Source organism: Meriones unguiculatus, chromosome 7 (assembly GCF_030254825.1).
Source record: "Meriones unguiculatus strain TT.TT164.6M chromosome 7, Bangor_MerUng_6.1, whole genome shotgun sequence".
NCBI lineage: Eukaryota > Metazoa > Chordata > Mammalia > Rodentia > Muridae > Meriones > Meriones unguiculatus.
This window is the reverse complement of record NC_083355.1, coordinates 90023838-90043118: the sequence shown is the minus strand read 5'-3', so window position 1 is coordinate 90043118 and position 19281 is coordinate 90023838. Positions and strand designations below refer to the sequence as shown.

Sequence of the window (19281 nt, the reverse complement as noted above, 5' to 3'; positions counted from 1 at the left end):
GAAGGAAAGGGTTTATTTGCCTTACACTTCCATATCATTAAAGAAGTCAGGACAGGGACTCAAATAGGGCAGGAACCTGGAGGCAGGAGCAGAGGCAGAGGCCATGGAGGGGTGCTGAATCCCACTCAGAAGAGGAAATAGAATAGACATCTGAAGTAGACAGCGAGAGGGGACTGGGTGGGAGGACGGGTGGGAAGGGTAATGGGGATGGAGATCAAGTGTGGGAAGAGGAAGGAGAGAAGACCAGAAATCGGTGTGGGTGCATCTCTGGGACAGCGGAGGCTCCCAGGAATCTATAGGGGTGACCCTAGCTGAGATTCCTAGCAGCAGGGGGGATATGGGGCCTGAAGTCACCACCCCCTATGGCCAGGTGGGACTTCCAGTGGAAAGAAGGGGACACCAGCCCACCAATAAACCTTGCCTACAAGAAGTGTGGGATAAAGATGGAGCAGATACTGAGTGAGTGGCCAACCAATGACTGGCCCAACCTGTGGCCCACCCCATGGGAGAGAGCCAATCCCTGTTGTTATTAATGAAACTCTGCTATACTTGTAGACAGGAGCCTAGCATAACTCTCTTCTGAGAGCTGATGGAAATAGATGCAGAGACCCACAGCCAAACAATAGTCCGTGCTTGGGGAATTTTGTGGAAGAGTGAGAAGAAGGATTGGAGGAGCCAGAGGGGACAAGGACACCACAAGAAGACCTACAGAGTAAACTCAGCTGGGCCCACAGAGGCTCATAGAGACTGAACCACCAACCAAAGAGCATGCATGGGCTCGACCTAGACCCCCTACACATATGTAGCAGATGTGCAGCTTGGTCATCATGTGGGTCCCCTAACAATGGGAGTAGGGGCTGTCTCTGACTCTGTTGCCTGCCTTTGGATCCCTTTCCCCTAGCTGGGCTGCCTTGCCTGGCCTCAGTGGGAGAGGATGGGCTTAGCTCTGTTGTGACTTGAGGTGCCAGAGTAAGTTGGTAACCCTCGGGGACCTCCCCTTCTCTGAGAAGAAAGAGGGGGGAGAGGGAGGGGTTGTGAGGGTGGGACCGGTGGGAGAGGGAGGGGACTGGGATTAGACTGTAAAGTGATTAAATACCTAAACAATGAAAGAAAAAAAAATAATCCTTATGTAATTGTTTTATTTTGTCTACATTTGAATTTGATGCAAATGGGGTCATGGTATGTTTTGTATTTTTCTTATTTATTACTTCCTTTTTTTTTTTGAGTTGTAGTCCTGCTAAGAGCTATTGATCGCCACAGCTGTGTACAGTTCTGCTCTTTGACTACGTGTGTCCCGTTTCTGTCCACAGCCAACAGCCATGCTTAGATTACCCCAGATGTTGCTGACATGAACAGTGGACTTAGGTCAAGTGTCTCTGAACACTCGCTCAAAGGCTTTCCTAGGCCATAACTTATCCCTAGTAGTGATTTTGTTTATTTTTTTTCCTGCGGTGCTGTGAACATCTTAATTTAAAGGAGTCGTTCGTGTATTCCTGACCCAAATGTTTTGTTACACCATGCTACAAATGTCTTTTCCAAGTCTGAGACCTCTTTTGCTTTTTTGAAAAAAAAAAAAAAAAAAAAAAAAGGTATTTCATGACAAACAGAAGTTCTTAATTTTTATCAATATTTGAAAATTATTAAAATCTGGATTTTAACATTTGACTTGATTTGATTAATTTTAATTTAAAAAGACATATATAGATAGACACTGGCTATTATCCTGGACAGTGCCAGCCTAGAACATGCTAAGCCATCAACTCCTCTCAATTTGTATGCCTTTACCTCCCAGGTTTTCTGAAATATATATTGTAGAAACCTCTGTGGTAAAGAAAAGCTAATACATTGCTTTTGAGGTTTTTTGTGTGATAATTTTGTATTATCGTTGTTAAGAGACAGTTTTGTTACACATAACAGTCCTAGTGGTTGCTTTCTGTAAGCACTTTGAAGATTTTCTTCCTCTCCAATGTGATGTAACTTCCGTTTTTGCATAGAAATCACTTGTGTAAATTTTTAAAAAATCTGTCTCTTCTGTCTAGTTAATCTGAAGATCTTCTTTCGGTATTCCATGTTTTACAAGTTGACGTCACTAGCTAGATATGAATTTCTTTCCATTTTACCTTGTTTGGATTTGTTAGTTAACCTCAAAAAGAAAAAAAGAGACAACGTGGGTAGAAAGGCCCTTCTAATTTTCTCTATTATTTCCTTCTCAAAAAAAAAAAAAAAAAAGTCTGCTAGGTGCTACCATGTACCACTTTTTCCCTCCATGTTACTAGCCTCTCCATGTTACTTGTTTCCAGCTTTACAGGTCACATTCTGAGCACTTTCATCTGCTCTGTCTTCCGTTCTGTCAATTCTCTTTTTAGCTATGTCGAAAGGTCACTTTTAAGCTGTGGGGTTGGATGTTTCTGTTCTCTTTTTAATTTCAACTATATTTCTAGATATTTCATTCGGCTCCTTATCAAAATTTCTAGTCGTTTGGGAGAATGGTTCGTCTTTTCTACGCACATACGAACCTGAATGTGTATGGTCTGATCCTAAAAGCTTCATATCTCTCTAAAAATTAGATTAAACACATAAAATCATAGATATTTATCAGTTTTGATCCCCAAGGACAGTAACTTAATATAACATGATCTGTGTTATATTTTTTCTATGATCTAAATATAATTCCAATTTAATATACAACCTTAAATTCCAACAGAATTCCTGGGTGAAAGTACTAGCCACGCAATCTTCACGACTCAAGTTTCATCCTTTGAGCCCTTGTGAAACGCCAGGTGCAGGAGCACACAGCGGCAGTGTGAGTGGTCCGGCACGAACAGGAGGGCTGCCCGGAAGCTGACATGGGGCTGGTTAGCCTGAAATGTGCCACATAGACGGCAGCAGAAAATGGGAGAGACCCTTTGTCCTCTGACCTCCACACACATACCACAGCACATATGCGTGCACACACACCCCGTCAATGAATAAAAAGCTGAATAAAACAAACAAACAAACAAATAAATACATTTTAAAGAAGTACCTTCCTTGAGAATGAGGTACGCTCGCTTCTGCCCGGTACCTACGGCTATACCAAAGAGACTTGAAATTGTTTACTTGGGAGTTCAGGGCCAAAAGAGGTTTAGTGGGATAAACTAGCAAGAGGAGACCAGATTTCAGGTTTAGGAATAATTCAGGGAGACTTTTCCTTCTCCTCCCCTCCCCATTCTGTTTCAAACGGAAGCCAACACTGAAGCCAACACAATTTCCCCACTGCTCCCCGCCCCCTCACCCCCGAAGGCTTCTGGGTGCTTCTGTCACTCATGCCATTGCTGCTCAGGCATCCGTGAACCATCTGCCCTTAATTAATTTTTTATTTATATACACAATGTGTGGGCTCTCTCTCAATCTCTCTCTCTCTCTCACACACACACACTTTTAAGGTTTAGATCCCTGCCAGGCAGACAGATGTTCTCTGAGAAAAGCCTGTTCCCTGTACCAGCTTACCTACTACTGGATTCTTGCTTCCTAGTTCATTGCCTCTAAAGATGTCCCCAACATTGTAACCAGTTCAGGGAGCTGCGCCACGCAGTGCTGTGTGACAGCGAGATGACCTTATGACTAAACAGAAGTTCAAGCCTCCTTGCGTGACTAGCATGTACCCAGTTTCAACATTATGAACTCAGACCCCACTGTGAAATATTTTTTTTCTTATTTTCCTCAAAAATTGTCTTCTAAAGCGCCAAATCTCCTTTCCTATTGTTTATCAACACCGTGGGCCAAATATTTAGCTGTTTATGTAACTATGACCAGTCCAGTTTAAAATCCAAGTCCTATTTTTACTTTATTTTCTTTCTTTCCTGTCAGCCCCATTTCAAGGACTTTATAGTACTGACTCATCTCTCCACTCTGTCTCTTCTCCACCAGCCTCCACGAAGATCCTTCCTGGTGCCAAGGGTCACCAGGATCCTGGCTTTCAAGGTTCCATGTTTCTCCTCTTGCATCATGTTACTCTGTTGACCATATTTACTCACCGGCAAGCTTAGACTCTACAGGTATGCTTTAAGATGCATACCCACAAACTCCAAGATGTACCTGACAGATGTTCCATCAAGTTTTCTGCATCCTCCTCCTCCTCCTTCTCATCATCATCATTACTACTTACTACTACTACTGATGTTATTGTTATTATTGTTGTTGTTATTTGGCAGCAGAGGGAAGGAAGGGCTGTGGGCTCAAGAGCTCAATTAGAACCCAGCCAGGAAAGGGAGTCAATCATCCCCTTCCTCTCTCTCATTGCCAGTGTTTTTCTGGAGCCCTCCTCAGTTTGTTTAGTGTGAGGAAATTTTTGGATCCTGAAAGTAGTGTTTAGAAAAGCAGATAACTGTGTATTTTTTTTTTTTTTGCTTGTTTGTTGTTTTCTCCAAGCTGAAGTCCTGCTGGGACTTTTTTTTTTCTCCCTTGCTGCAGCAGTGATGTGAAGTGGGGCCTGAAGTCAGGAGGGAGAAGCGGGGTCAGGAGGGATTAAAGCCTTGACACAGAACAGGCTATTTGGAGTGTGAGTTTGGTTCCTTTCACCCTCTTCCTGACATACCTACTTTTCTACTTTCCCTCAGGACCGGAAGCATGAAGGTGCCCTCACCAGAAGCTGCCAGAGGCTAGCACCAAGCACCTGTTCCGGCCTCCATCTGTGAGCCAGAATAACCATTTTTTAAAATAACTTATCCAAGTCTCAACCATCCAGATTAGCGACAGAAAACAGACTGATGGTGACCTTGAAGAATGCCTGTTCTCACTCCTAAACTCGCCTTTCCTCTCGGCAGTTCCTTTACAGATGTTACTGTGGAGGCCGGAAGGGTCTAGGCAGTATTACTCGTCAACAGACGCTATCTGCGCTACCCACAACATGCAGTTCTGTTTATCACTAATTCTCAAGGGAAACAGCGCTGCAAGGACATATGTCTGAGGAATACACAGGGCAGAATTCTGTAGAAGATATCGAAAAAGACTCTTGCATCTAGAAAATGATGTCTTGGGAACAGCGAGATAGGTTAAACATTGTGCCCTAAGTGTTTATAAAATAATTTTGTTAGTCTTCTTCCCCGCAACTCTCCCAGCCCTTATAGTATAGAGAGAAGGTGGTGGGATCAAGGAAGCTGGCAGCCATGGTAGCTCGTCCATCCATCACTTAGGGACAGGGCACAGTGCCCATTATAGTGTCTTGGTCCTTTCTTTAAAACAGGCTCGTTGCCTCAGAGTCAATGACAACATATCTGGATTTCAATTTCATCTCAAGTTTTATCTCACTCTAAAACTTTTTTTTTTCATGTGTAGAAATGTTTAAAGAAAAGCTTTAGAATACAATTAAGGGGTTGTGTGATGTATTTTCACTTTTAATAAACGAGCTGTCCTTCATTCAACTTAGCATTCCTTCTCACAGGTGAAAAAAAATCAAGCAAGAAAAAAAAAACGTGGAGAGATGAATTAATGTGACACTTAGTGCAAGATTTTAATGACACAAAGGGCAAGAACATCAGAGCGCTGCTTTTTTCCTTTTACAATTACAACTTGACATATTTCAGGATGTTGTTACTAAAATGAACCTTTTAAGTGGAAAGTAGGAATGCACACCTGGAAAAGAAAAGGTGTGACAGCCAAGTCACACTGGTCAGGGCAGTCAGAGAGTAACCAGGAATGACGTAAGCATCGTTTTTCCTAGACTTGACAGGAAGATGGCCCGTCCTTTCTTCAGTCCTTACAGGTTGTGGAGTCAAGGAAGGTGGGGAGGGGTGAGAAGAACCTTAGACAATACTTAATCCAGATGAGGAAATGGATGCCCAAAGGGGCTGGTGGTCCGCTCAAGGTCACGCGGGCCCTTTGCACCCCTGAATGATCTCTTCTAAACCACACTGCCGATAGGTGCAATAGAAGCGCTGTAAAATGTTCACCTCAGATCAAGCTTAGAGAAGAGAACGCGTGGGCTATGGGTGGGATAGACATGCACGTGGGAAAATTGTGTGGAGACATGTTTCAAAAAATACATCTGCATACCTGGAATGCTTTCTGAAAATTATTTGTGCAATAAGAAATTCTAAAGGAGAGCAAGGTGAGCATGATTTTAATTAAAGCCGTTCTTCTTTTCTTTGACTGGGAGAGAGAGGTAGAGCAGAGATGAATGACGTGAAGCAACGGGGAGGCAGGCGACTTTCGATTCATTAGAAGGAAGAAGTTTTCAAAGGTCAAAGTTGTGCAAAGGTGGCATGAGGGGTGAGGGCATTCATCACCGGAGGCTATTAAAGGAGAAGCTGGGAGAACCTGGAACGGCTTCGCCTGCTTCCAAATGTAGACAGGCTCTAGACACCAGCTGGGGAGAGGCTGAAAACAGAGAGGTGAGTCCAAGCCTCAGACGGTGCCCTGAGACTGTCTTTTTCAGAAGCCATACAAGTGGTTCACCTGTTCAGCAAAATGCATCAGGCACCTTCAAGGGAGCGTTGTGACTCAAGGGTCTATAACTCTACAATTCTGTGCATGCAGCAATGGGAGTGGGTAAGGAATCCACATTTGGGTTCTGTCTCTATGATTTAAAAAAAAAGCAAACGTATTACATCATGTCATTGGGACTCATTTCCTGCCTGTAAAGAAAAAAGGGATGAGCTTAGAATTCCCTTAGGGCTCCTGCATGCTAGGTGTTGGGTTTCTGAGAGTAGCTGGAAGGACATTAATCTCCAAAATCCCTGGAAAATTCTTTAGGACATTCAGGTCATGGGGAATTATCCTGGGATGGCTGTCAGTGACAGCTGGGCAAGGCTGTGTGAGGTGGCTGCTTTCATGGCATTGGCAGGCGTTCTGCCCAGGATCATTTGTCTGTCTCCCGCTGGTCAGGTGGGGAGTGGGTAGGGTTGGAAACTGGGAACTTGGGAGTCTCGCCACTTGTTTCAATTATCATCTCTGTGACCCAGTTACTATTCAGGAAAGAAGATCCGAGGAGGCTCATCTGCTGTCCAGAGAGGAGGGTTTTGGAATGACAATGAAGTGACCTTTCTACTGACATCTTGCTTAGAATCTCCATGTTTGGATAGGGAGCTGGTATGACATGGCTCTGTGCTTCTTGCAAATGAGGCTTGCCAAGTTAATGAGCCTTAGTTATGACCTAACATTGGGTTCTACTTTGTCCTTGACCTTGTTCTTCCCTCTCCAATTGTCCATCCATTTTCCCACAGGAACATTTGTCTGCTAAGTCTCACCCTTGCGGCTCCCCATTTGTTACTTGTTAAGAACGGGATTGTGTTTGAATCACTTGCCTTTTTTCTTCTCCTCCTGGATGTACCCATCTCTTATTTCAGTACATTTCCTTTGGAGCCTTCCTAACCACAACCTATTCACACACAGATGGAGCACCAGGCATTTCTTTATCGACTTATCTAGGAATTTACTCAGGAGTTCCTAATAGGAGGAGTGAAAAAAATTTCCTTGATATGTCAATGGGGGGAACTTCAAACCCAAAATCATAGAAAGTGTGGGTGAGCAGGCTGTGTCTTAATGAGGTGGGGGGGGTGCCTTACAGATCAACACAGGGAAGTTGGAGTGCCCTGTCAGTCTTTAGACAGGGCGACTCCTCCATTTATACTTTTTCTATAAAATGTCTCCAGATCTTCAATCCCTTATTTCAAACTATGTTCTAGACAGGACCGTTGGATGCCCTTTCCAACCTCAACTCTAGCCTGGCCAGCATTATACCTGAATATGTTTTCCCAAACTCACAACTTCCTCAAGTCTATATACTGGGCCAAAGAATCTCCTTTACTTAATGTAGGTTAGAATAATACAAGAGCTATTTATTTCTATTAGATGCATTCGTTTTCAGGTATGATGGCACACATTTGTAATTATACTACTAGAGAGGCTGAAGCAAGAGGATTATGAGTTCAAGGCATGCGTGGAAAACATAGCAAGTCCAAGGTCAGCTTGAACAAGACGTATTTTCATATCTTGTGAGTCAATACCTAGGAAGCATAAAGAATGTCTACATCTCTAAGAAACCGCCAAACTCTTTTTCAGAGTGGCTGCAACATTTTTCACTCCCAACTCCCCCATGTCACACTAGCACTGGCACCACCAGAATATTTTAAATTATTGTTCTAACCATTTTGGCGCATGACAAATACCGAGTCCTGGTGGCTCCTGAACTCCTGGAAAGCAAATAGCTAAATTTTGGAAATGAAAGAATCACCAAAACTTTTGTCTAAATTCATTTACTTTTTTTTTTTTGATAGCAAAAGATATAAGAAAGCTATGAAGAAAAACAATGACTTATTCAACCAAAATAGAGAGCGAATAGAGGAGAATTCAATTTATTAGCACTTACTAAGGAGACCCTAAGATAGTGATGTTATTTATAAGGTAAGATGCTATGCAATTAACCTATTATCTTTTGGAACTATAGGCATGAGTCTAATGTATTTGACAATAAAATATGCAGAAAAGGGTCTGGAAAGGCAGCTGAGCAGTTGGGAGCACATGCTACTTCTGCTGAGGTCCTGAGCTCACTTTCCACACTCTCACTGGGAGCCTCACAACTACTAGCAACCCCAGCTGCAGGGGACTTGATGATTTTTTCTGGCTTTTAAAGGAACCTCTACTCTTTGTGCATGCATGTGTGTGTGTGTAAAAAAACAAAAAATGATATTAATTTTTAAAGAAACAGGCCTGTCTGTATGGAATCACAAAAAACAACAGAAGGCGGAGCAAGATTTTGAAATTTTTAAAAAGGCACAGTCAATTAAAAACTTAGTAAAAGCATTTTATAGAATTTGAACCTGGGAAATGTCTCAAAACAAGAAACTTTCCTTTCAACATGTTTCCTTTCAACGGTGATACACACCTGTCAGCCCAGCCCTGGGAGGCAGAGGTGGGAAGAGCACAGGTTCAAGGCCAACCTGAGTTACATAGTAAGATCATATCCCACAAAGAAACCAGCAAATGAACAACCCCCAACAAAATGAAGCCTGCTTAACTTTTATGAGCACATCTGAATTTGTTGATAGCCACAGGCCACATTGCTACCCTGTCGGTTCGTTTATTCCCAGAGGCAGTAGCTCCACACACTTAAAAGGCTCATCACACTACAGGGCTTCTTAATAACCAGCAAAGAGTGGGTATTTGCTAAAGAGAAAGAGAGAGAGAGAAAGAGAGAGAGAGAGAGACAGACAGACAGACAGACAGACACTAAGAGCTTTGAGTCAAGCTCCAAAGAGAAAGGCTTTCATGTTACTCGGATCGCTAGACACCCCCGCATCACCCTCTAGACAACTGTTCAGTAGTTACTCTGGTTGTCACCAACACCTTGTATGGATGTGTTACCTGTGACGACACTGGGGATTTTGGAGAGAAAGCTCTTAACTGTTCTGATGGGCACACCTCCCGTCTTGTCGTCTTGCATCTTCGTAATGATGTCCTCAATCTGAAAGAGGTTGAAGAAAGGAGGTGTTAGTCGTTTTCTTGCACAGTGGTAATAAATGAAGCCTTCACCAAATAGCCCCAGTGTGTATAATTCGAGTACTAACAAGAGGCATCATAGAAAACCCCCAACCCAGTCAGTCCAGAAACAGCACCAGCATCTGCTGGGTGTGGGGAGGTCCGAGAATGCTCTGTAGGAACAACCCCCTATAGTATGTACCAAGGGAAGAAGGGAGAAGTGCTTTGGGGTTCTTCATAGAACCCAACACGAACACCAATATGTATATGTTGAGAGTTTTTTTCTCATATTCAAAATAAATTTGTATCATATTAATATCATAGAACACTACCATATTTGGCTCCTCCAGAACGGCAGTTTCCTAAGGTTCATCCTAAAATCTTAACATAGTCATTAGGAAGCTCAGGCAGGAATGCCTTTGGGAGAGAGATCACCATGGGCAGCAGTCTTATTGGTGGAAAGAGAACACGGAAGTGAAGGAGTAAAGAGGACACAAGTCTGTAGGAATAAACTCATAAGCTGAATGTGATTCCCTGGACAGAAGTGTTCAGAATAGGACACTGGAACTTTTCTAACAAGGATATGGATCTTTTTGCTCAGGGAGGTAGGACAACAAAGAGACGGTGAGAAGTTAGCATGTGCAAGGGACACAGGTCGGTTTTGTAGCCAAGAGAAATACCTTTGAACTGTTGGGATGAATTTTCTGAGTAAGTCCTTCTTGGAATCACACAAGTTTAAAGATAGAAACTTAATCTATTTCCATCCATTTGCCCACAGATTTTAAGTGAGGTAACCCAGACTCAGAAAGACAGACATCACAGGAGCCTAACTTGACTGCCATTTGGGAGGCTCCAGCCAGCAGCAGATTGAGACACAGATGCTGGGACTTGCAGCCAAGCATGGGGCAGAGCTCCAGGGGTCCTGTGGAAGTGTTGGGGGAAAGACAGAAGGACCTGGAGTGTACAGGAACCCTACAAGAATACCAGCAGAGACAACTAACCCAGTCCCATCAGGGCTTACAGAGACTGAGACATCAACTAAGGAGCAGGCATGGTCTGGACCTAGGCCCTCCTGCACATATGTGGCCAATGGATGGCTTGGTCTTCATGTGGGTCCCCTGGTGAGTGGAGTTAGTGGGGGGGCTATTTCTAACATGGACTCTATTGCCTGCTTTTGGATCACTTCCCTCTGGCAAACCTGCCTTGCCTGGCCTCAGGAGATGAGGATATGCCCAGTCCTGATGTGACTTGATGTCCTTAGGAGGGTTGATACAGGGGGGAGAGGCTCCCCTCTTTTGAGGGAAAAGGAAAATGGGAAGGGGGGAGGAGAAGAGAAAGGGACTGCAAGGAGAGGAAGGGGCACCCTTAGGATCTAAAGTAAATAAACTTAAATAATAAAAAATTAAAAATAATAACTATAATAATAAAAATAAAGTGTGGTATTGCCACAAAAAGAAATTAAGACTATGACTTATTTTCCTCTAGTTAGACATGCTATGATTGTGTTTCAAAGATAACTGATTTTTCTCAAAGACATGGGACTAATAACTGTTTTGGTAGCAATACATATGTTGTTAGATACAAAGTTAGGACATGCTGTAAGAGCATTGCCACCATTTAGACTGTTAAGAATGCCCTCCAGGCATTCAACATACACTCACCAACACACATAGAATGCATCTGCTCACAAGTCTTTAATTAGAGCTAGACACAGGATACCACCTTAGCCAAGATCCATTGCTTCATGTCTTCTGGTTGCCAGGAGAGGGAAACTGAATGTCTGTAATCAACACCAGTGGCTATGACAAGAGGTTAAGAATTGTCACAACCATCACCAGGTCGCACAGATACCCAGTGGCAGAGCCAAGTTAGAGTCTAGTTGTAAGTTCCAGGGCTCAGGTTTTTAAGCCTGAGCTATTCTGCTTTACAACAAGATTCATAGAAAACTAGCCAAGTGTGGAAACCACCCTCCGCCTTGTTTTTCCTGCAAAAGTACAGAGAAAGAGGGGGTAAGGGTTCAGTTCCAAGGCAGAACATTTGTCTAGAATGTAAAATATCCTGTATTCCATCCTGGGTACCACTAAATAAATACATGAATGAATGAAAGAGAGACCAAGAAAGAATCCTAAGGCCCCAGCCCCTCATAAGAACAGCGAGTATCTCATAGGCAGGAGAGTCATTCCCTGTAGCCTGATAATGTGTGTTCTGTTTAATTACAGTCTAAGAAAGAATCTAACGCCTATTCCCACTATCTACCTCAGCTACTGCTCAACTCTATGCTCAACTCAACCAAATAACCACCCTGAGATCACTCCTCAACAGCCAAGGAGAGCTATTGCTAGAAAAACCATCACTTTTTAAAAGTAATCTGTGCATTTTTATCCAGTGTGCTGTTTGAAACTAGAAGCATCCGTTACATTGATGGCTGCTGTGAGAAAGCCAGAGAAACCTTAGAGGACCGGTGGGAAGCCGAACATTCAATTCAGTTCGACTTCTGAGTAGGCATTAGATAGTAATACTATTCCATCTCTGCCACCGCAGGCCAGATGGGAAGAACCAGCTGCACAAAGGAATTCTCCATGGCTCCTCTCTCCTCTGTCCAGCTGCTTCACCGTGTGATGGAATCTCAGAAGGAAATATCTACTAAAGAGGAAGACGTTTGCATCTCACGGTGTTCCACAAAATACCAAGAAAGTACACTGCTCCTCAGAGGTAATGGCCAGAGCAAAAGACCAGTCTTGCTGGGTGTGGTTGCGTATGTCTGTACTCTTCAGCACTAGAGAAGTAGAGACAAGTGCATCAAGAGTTCAAGACCAGCCAGGCTACAGAGTGAAACAAATGGGGGGGGGGCAGAACAACGGGGGTTGCGGCTCCTCACTGGACTGTGAAGGAGATTGCACTCTTACAGCATCTCACACGTATGGAGAAAGATTCACTGGTCCTAGTGTCCGACTCTGCTGCGATATTGATGCACACGGTATTCCCTACCCCGGCCTCACAGTGGACATAGAATCCATCCACTGTCTCTTGGTCTTGAGACTCTCCTGCTCCTAAATGCAGGGTGACATGTGCCTGCGTCTGCTTGGCTGTGTGTACCAGCTTTGCTTTTGACCTCAGATGGTTAATGTCCCAAGGAGGATGTGAAACATCCCTAGTGAACACAGACTTGCCCCATATCTTAGGCAACCCAGCCCCAGCTTCATTGCCTACTCGGAAGTAAGAAGCCACTGTCTCTATGCCATTGGCTCTAGGATGGTTTTCCTTACAGCAAAGTATAGTGTGGCTCTGACATTTCTCAAAATTGCCAAAACCACACCAGATGGATGTATTGTAGATTTAGGGTGCCTTTGGAACCAAATCCCTTTTGAGAACCTAGGAACTCAAGACACAGTGTTTGCCATCTACTTTAAAACTCTTACAGGCTGTCCTGGTTTGGGGGGGCTTGTACCACCGTTGTTTCAGACAAGTGTTTGGCATCTCTGCTTGATGATGGACAATCACCAGCTACAATGATGACACTCTCTCTGATGTTCCCTGTCACAGGCTTTGGAGAATTTCCAAGAAGGCCTCGGGAGCTTATAAAAACAGTGGCAGGCATTTTCAAATACCTATTTCAGGATCAACTGCCTCAGGTATCTTAAAAAGATGTCTAATTTATTCACCAGTCTTAAAAGTTCCTTAGTGGAGGCCCAGAAGGTCTCAGAGCTGGTGAGGATACTGGGATCACTGCCCAAGTCTACCTGAATCCAGTATCTCACCAACATCTATCAAACAGAAACTTCACCACCCTCTGGGGTCATCAGAAGGCCTTAGCTGACACCCTTCTTCATCTCCCTGGGGACGGAGAGACAGGAACAGACGTATGGTTTTGTGACTGTTCAGCTGTATCTCCTGTGATCCCTTTTGTTGCTAGGGGAGAACATCCTTTGATAGGGAGACCCGTGTCTCGGGGAACCTGCTTGGACCCCTGTGCCCCGTGCCAATCAACGAGCAGGTGGCGGCCCCTATCTGACAGCCAGGTGAAGCAGAGAACCCATTTGGCCAGCTTGGTTGGTTCTGCCTGGGTGAGCCCCAGTAATAGGGATGATTTTTTACAGGGGGCTCAGCACCCAGCACAGATACACAGATGCAGAGCTCCTCCGAACATCGGAAGGACAGCTGTGGCTGCACCACCCAACCGGGCCTTCTTTAACATGAGGGACAGACACAAGTCACTGAATTCGTCCTGAGCTGGAGGGAGGAAGAGTGATTGTCTCTTTGGAGATGAAAGCCACAGTGGGACCGAATGACTGGCCTGGGGTTTAGAGAGACCTGAGCTTCAGCTCTCTGGATACCACTATCCTGTCTCTATGGCTATGTGAGTGTTTTACTAAGTAGATAATCCGGTTTGAAAACACAAGAGGCTGTGACCTGCCCAGTACAAAACTGTCTGAGGGGTGACGGCATCACAGGTTGGAGTTGGGGTTGGGGAGGACTGTGGAGTCCTGATTTTTCTTTACAGACTACATCAGACAGATGACATCAGAGACATCAGACCAAGAACCACCAGTACTGGCCCTTCTTGGTCATCCCAGGCCTGCTCATCTCTGCCTTTCTGGATGACATTCCTGTCAGAAATGACAAAGGGCCCATATTAGCATTGTTTGTGCATTTAATGAGCCAAAGAACTAACTTATTCATCTCATGCAATGTTTCCTCAGCAGAGGATTAAAAAAAAATGTCAAGTGCGGGAAAATTATAGTGCAATTATGGAAAAGAAAAATGTCTACAACTTCAAGGAAGGAAGTCACAAATATATGAATAAATAAAAGTTATAAATATGTAAATAAACTGGTGTCCTGAGCTTCTGGCATGGAGATCTGTTCATCCAAGTGTTTCACCTTGATTTTGCAATCAAGTGCCTATGTCTACTTTGCTCTTGCATTTATTTAAGGACCTCATTTTTCCTTGTGTTTGGTGGATGGGTGAAACTGAGTCTGTGGGCCCTGTCAGCCCAGAGGCAGGACGCTGAGCTGGCTGCTGACAATCACAATTCACAACGTGCAGTGTGTATGCTTTACTGGGCACGAGCCATCCCATCCGGCTCCCAGGAAGGCAGGTCACATCTTTTTCTTAACCACTTTTACTGCCAGGCCCTGTGTTCACTCCTGTAGTTAAAAAGGCAAGTAGGTGGGCTTGGCAGCCAGCTTGGTGGGCAAAGCGCACGAGTATGAGCACCCCAAGTGTGAGCCCTTAGAAGTTACATAAAGCCAGACAGAGCAGTGCACGCCTGTAACACCCGTGTTCCTATACAGTGAGTGAGGCAGAGGTAGAGAATGCCCAGAAGAATGGGGCCAGTCATTCTCCCATATACAGCGATGGGCATTGTCTCAAACAAGATAGAAGCTGAGAACTGATGCCCATGGTTGTTCCCTGACCTCCACGTGTGCATCATGACACACACATACCTGTATCTGTACATATGAATGCTCTTCCACACACACACTCATCCATATACACCATATACATACATACATACACACATACATACATATATACATACATTGTACACACAGCACACCAAAACCAGGCAGAAGAAGTCATTCTTCTTTATAATGGACTAATATGATGAATGATTTGGGGATCCAGGCTTGTGGTGAAGGAGGTGTTGGGGATGGCTGGGCCCAAGATGTGAGGCACTTTAGGGGTTCTGCTCCAGGGGCCCTTAGCATGGATTCCATCAGGATTCACCATCCATTTGTGTCATCCCAGTTCAAGGCCTGAAGGGAATCTTGGGATTTCATCTTCTGGCTATAACGATGCCTGGTACACAGTTCTGAGGGGGACTGACCTTCAAATCCCTGTGTCAGTAATGACAATCATAGCAGCCTGCAGGCTTTCTCCCCTAGGAGCAACCTGTGTAATGGCTGCTGACGTTGCTATGGTGGCTCATTTCAAGGAGAGGCTTCACATTTCTGTTGGTGGCGGGATAAAATGGGGAGAGTTCAAGAGCCAGTAGATGTCTGCTTGAGTCTCAGGCCAGGGCAGAGTTCCATATCTGACTTTGAGCTTAAAAAACAGGATAGGGAAAAGGTGCTTTGCTTTTCCAACCCGTGAACCACTTGGAGGAGTGGGAGGATAAAAATGGGGTTGGGTTAATCAGCTAGCACTATCTTCTCCAAAGACCCTGCAGGTAGCAACATTCATAAAAAGACAGACAACAGGCCCTGACTATAACCTGCAAGCTGTGCTCATTTAACAGCATTGCTTAAAGCCTGCGTACAGCATCCTAGAGTATCTTGTCATAAGCTCTTATATGAATTCTGACTTTTCTCCATTTCAGTTATCATATCAATTGGTGTTTCCTGTTAGACTGAAGTAAATTTGGTATTTCCATTTAAGGGCATCTTGCTTCGAGACTTGGTTCCGTAAAGAGAAATCTGGAGATTTCATAATATTCAGTCACTATGCAAAGAAAAACTCCACAGGCACCCAAGCGCCAGCTGAGACCAGAGCTGGATCTCCAAAAATTAGGCCTGGCATGATCCGGGCTGTGCCAGGCAGATGGATGAAAACCACCAGTTGCCTTGAGCTATGGTTTTACTATTACCACCCACAGTGTTTCATAAGTTACTATCACAGGAACATATTCTCCCACTTAATTGAAGAGAAACGGGAACAATGGCATTCTGGGACAGCGACTGAACACCTTCATGACATCTCAGGGAGCGCAGCTTTGCCTTGAGCTTGGTGGGAGGGGAGGGGCTGAGCTAGAGACAGCCTTGTCACACACACACACACACACACACACACACACACACACACATCAGATGTTGCTCTGCAAAACAAGAGGTCTGATCCCTTCAGAGAGCTGTGGACTGTGTGGACTGGAAAGTCCGACTGCAGAAGGCCAGCTGCAATGGATGGAGAACAGAAGACACTGGCCAGAAAGACATCCAGCATTCCTGAAGACCTCACATCCTCAACTGGTCAAGTCCCCTGATTTGCGTGTCATCTGCTTGTTGGCATTTTTTTTTTGAACTAAACAACAGTCCAGTGTTGTTGTTGGTGGTGGTGGTGGTGGGGTAAATAGTTCAGGGTCACATGAGACTGTCAAAGAATGAGATTAGTAGCAGAAAAGCCAGGCACACTTGCTCCATACCTGGCTGCCTGGATCTGTACTCCAGTGGATGAGGGCATGTTCAGGGAGAACTGGGATTCATCTAACCATTTAATTGAGTGGAAGGGGGTGGGTGCAGAAAGCAGGCCCATATCATGCACATATTAGTTTTATACTCAGTATAAAAAAACAGAAAAATTCCCTTCTTCAACAAGTGAGCGTGCCCTAATCCCTGGAATCTGAGAGTGTGTTGCCTCGTGTGGTACCAGGGCTGTGTAATAAAGGTTAAGGGCCTTCAAGTGGGAGAGTGTTCTGGATTTTTCAGGTGTGCTCCATTTATTTACAGTTTTGACAGCATCAGACGCTCCTGATTACGGTTGGTTAGAGAGTGATGTAATAGTAGAAAAGAGGCAAAGACATAGGGTTTCCCACTTTCCCACTTGGAGGAAGGAACCAGAAGCCAAGAAATGCAGGCAGCCTCTAGAAAGACAGATTCTAAGAACCCACACAGAGTAATAACACTCTTGCCAGCATGTTGATTTTAGTCCGGAGACATCTAGGTCAGAAGTCTGATCTTTGGAATTCTGAGAGGATAAATTTTATCGTTCAATTTTATTTTAAGCCACTAAGTTTGACATTTATTATGTTCATAACAGAAAACAAATACATATTGTATGGCTTCCCATCCCCACCTCCCCAAACTAGTAAATGTTTGATATTCTGCATTGTTTCCAAAACCAGGTTAGCATTCCCAGAAAGGAAGTGGGAAACCTTCCCACACTGCTTTCTGTTCTTTTGAACTGTTCAATGGCCAAACCAATAGGCAGCCAGGACTTGTGACAGCCAGGACTTGGGGAAGATGACTGGGAGGACGTCAGGAATGCATCCATTCATAACGACACGATTCCTCCGTGGCCTTGTTAGCCTTGGGCCTGACAGATCAGAGGGTATTCTGGTTCCACTGTAACCCATTATCTCCAGGGTCCCAATCCACGCGGGCAAAGATTAAGATCTTTTGGCATTTCCCACTTTACAGATTTTACTTTACAGATTTTACCTGTCACACCCAGAGAGACTTGAACATGAAGGCCAATAGGGCAACACAACCCAAATTGTTCAGCCGGCACCCTAAAATGCTCCAAATTTGATCATGAGGGCCCTTATGTTGAGTTTTTACAGAAACATTCAAGTCTCAACATATGTAGTACCTTCCCTTTGCCTCTGCCAAGAGGGCAACGGCCTTGTTTTCAAAGAAAAATGAGGCTATCCGCCAACCTGAAATATTACTAATATTTCTTCCTCATGGGAAAAAGCAAGGAACATAAAACTGTGTCCCCTGTCTGACCTCAAAGGCTCTGGAATAGCTCACCCTTCTTTGCTCATTCCCCTCCCGGCCCCCAGGCCATTCTCAGCATCTTTCCCTATTCCAGACTCAACCACTGGACCAATGTGGCTGGGACAATTTATGCAGGTCATTTCCTGGAAAACTTGCTTTGGCTGTTCCCCAGCTACAAAGGCAATGCCAAGCTCCTGCTGGCATCCAAACTGCTCTCTCAGCACCATTTGTGTGACACCCTTTGTGTCTGTGGACCCCTTCACCTTCATTCTTTCTTCCTTGATCCTTGCGCAACCTATCTTTCCACCAAACACATCGTAGGTTCTCTGAAGCGGACTTATTGCTATCAGACAGGATGGTTTAGGTGTGGTCTGAATGTGAACAACTAAGGCCCATGGGGTAGAAGCAGAGTCCCCGGTGTGATACTGTTGGGCGGTGGTGGATCCTTTAAGACAGGGGTTCTCAACCTTCCTAATGCTGTGACCCTTTAATACAGTTCTGCCCCACCATGGGATCCTTTCATTGGTCCTCCCACTGTCTGCCCTGAAGGTCTCACCAGATGCCGGTCTCATGTCCGAGAGATCCCCAAACTGTGAACTAAATCAAGCCATTTTCTTCATGTGTGGCTCAGGGATTTCGTTACAGTTACAGAAAACAGACTGACACAACGCCTCATGTCCCAGATTCCACTGCATGGCAAGGGAAGCAAAGGGCTTTTTGCTCCCAGGGGGCGTCTTGGGAAAGACTCCATGTCTTCCCGGTGGGAAGATGAGGTGTTTACACACACCCAGGAAAGGATACTTTTAGATGTATAGGTTCTCCTCCTTTTGCAATCACGGACCAAAAGAGAATCTTTTATTTTTTTTTCATCTCCCAAAAAAACTTGGCTTAATTAGGTCTGTATTTATCTCATTTAATTCTGAACTTAACCTGATTAAGAAGGAGCATGAACAAACTAGACCCAACCAATTATTTCCCCTAGCCCCATCTCTTAAAATAGTGCTTCTCAACCTGTGGATCATGACCCCCTTGGGGTTTAAATGGCCCTTTAACAGGGGAAACATATCAGATAGCCTGTATATCAGATATATTAGGAAGGTTGTCTGATGAGCTCTAAGCCTCCCCGTCAAAATCAGTGGGTAAACACCAAGAGCTGACAATAAAGTCTCGGGAGAATGGCAGGGTCATTCACCAATTATTTCTGTTAATCACGAAGATTAAGTGGTTTTTACAGCCTGCCCCTCGGAGCTTTTCTGCAAGAGGGAGGCAAACAAGCATGAGGCAAGGCACGCAGACAGCCAGGCAGGGCCTTGTGTATCCAGGCTCCACCTATGGGGTCCACGGCCATAGCGTGGACCCTCATACAATGTGGTTGGCATTATTACGTAAG

The 19281-nt window shown here is 44.5% G+C and overlaps 1 protein-coding gene across 17 annotated transcripts in view; it reads right to left on the bottom strand.

Moving 5' to 3' along the window:
* The window catches only part of Rgs6 (regulator of G protein signaling 6), a 509370-nt gene that overhangs the window by 152684 nt on the left and 337405 nt on the right, over positions 1 to 19281 (bottom strand). For 16 of the 17 annotated variants that reach the window (XM_060387814.1, XM_060387808.1, XM_060387807.1 and 13 more), the window contains exon 3: positions 9343 to 9442. The exons of the other annotated variant lie outside the window; for it this stretch is intronic. In XM_060387814.1, coding sequence (XP_060243797.1) covers positions 9343 to 9442 — 100 coding nt within the window. The remainder of the gene's footprint in view (positions 1 to 9342; positions 9443 to 19281) is intronic. 17 annotated transcript variants of the gene reach the window in all.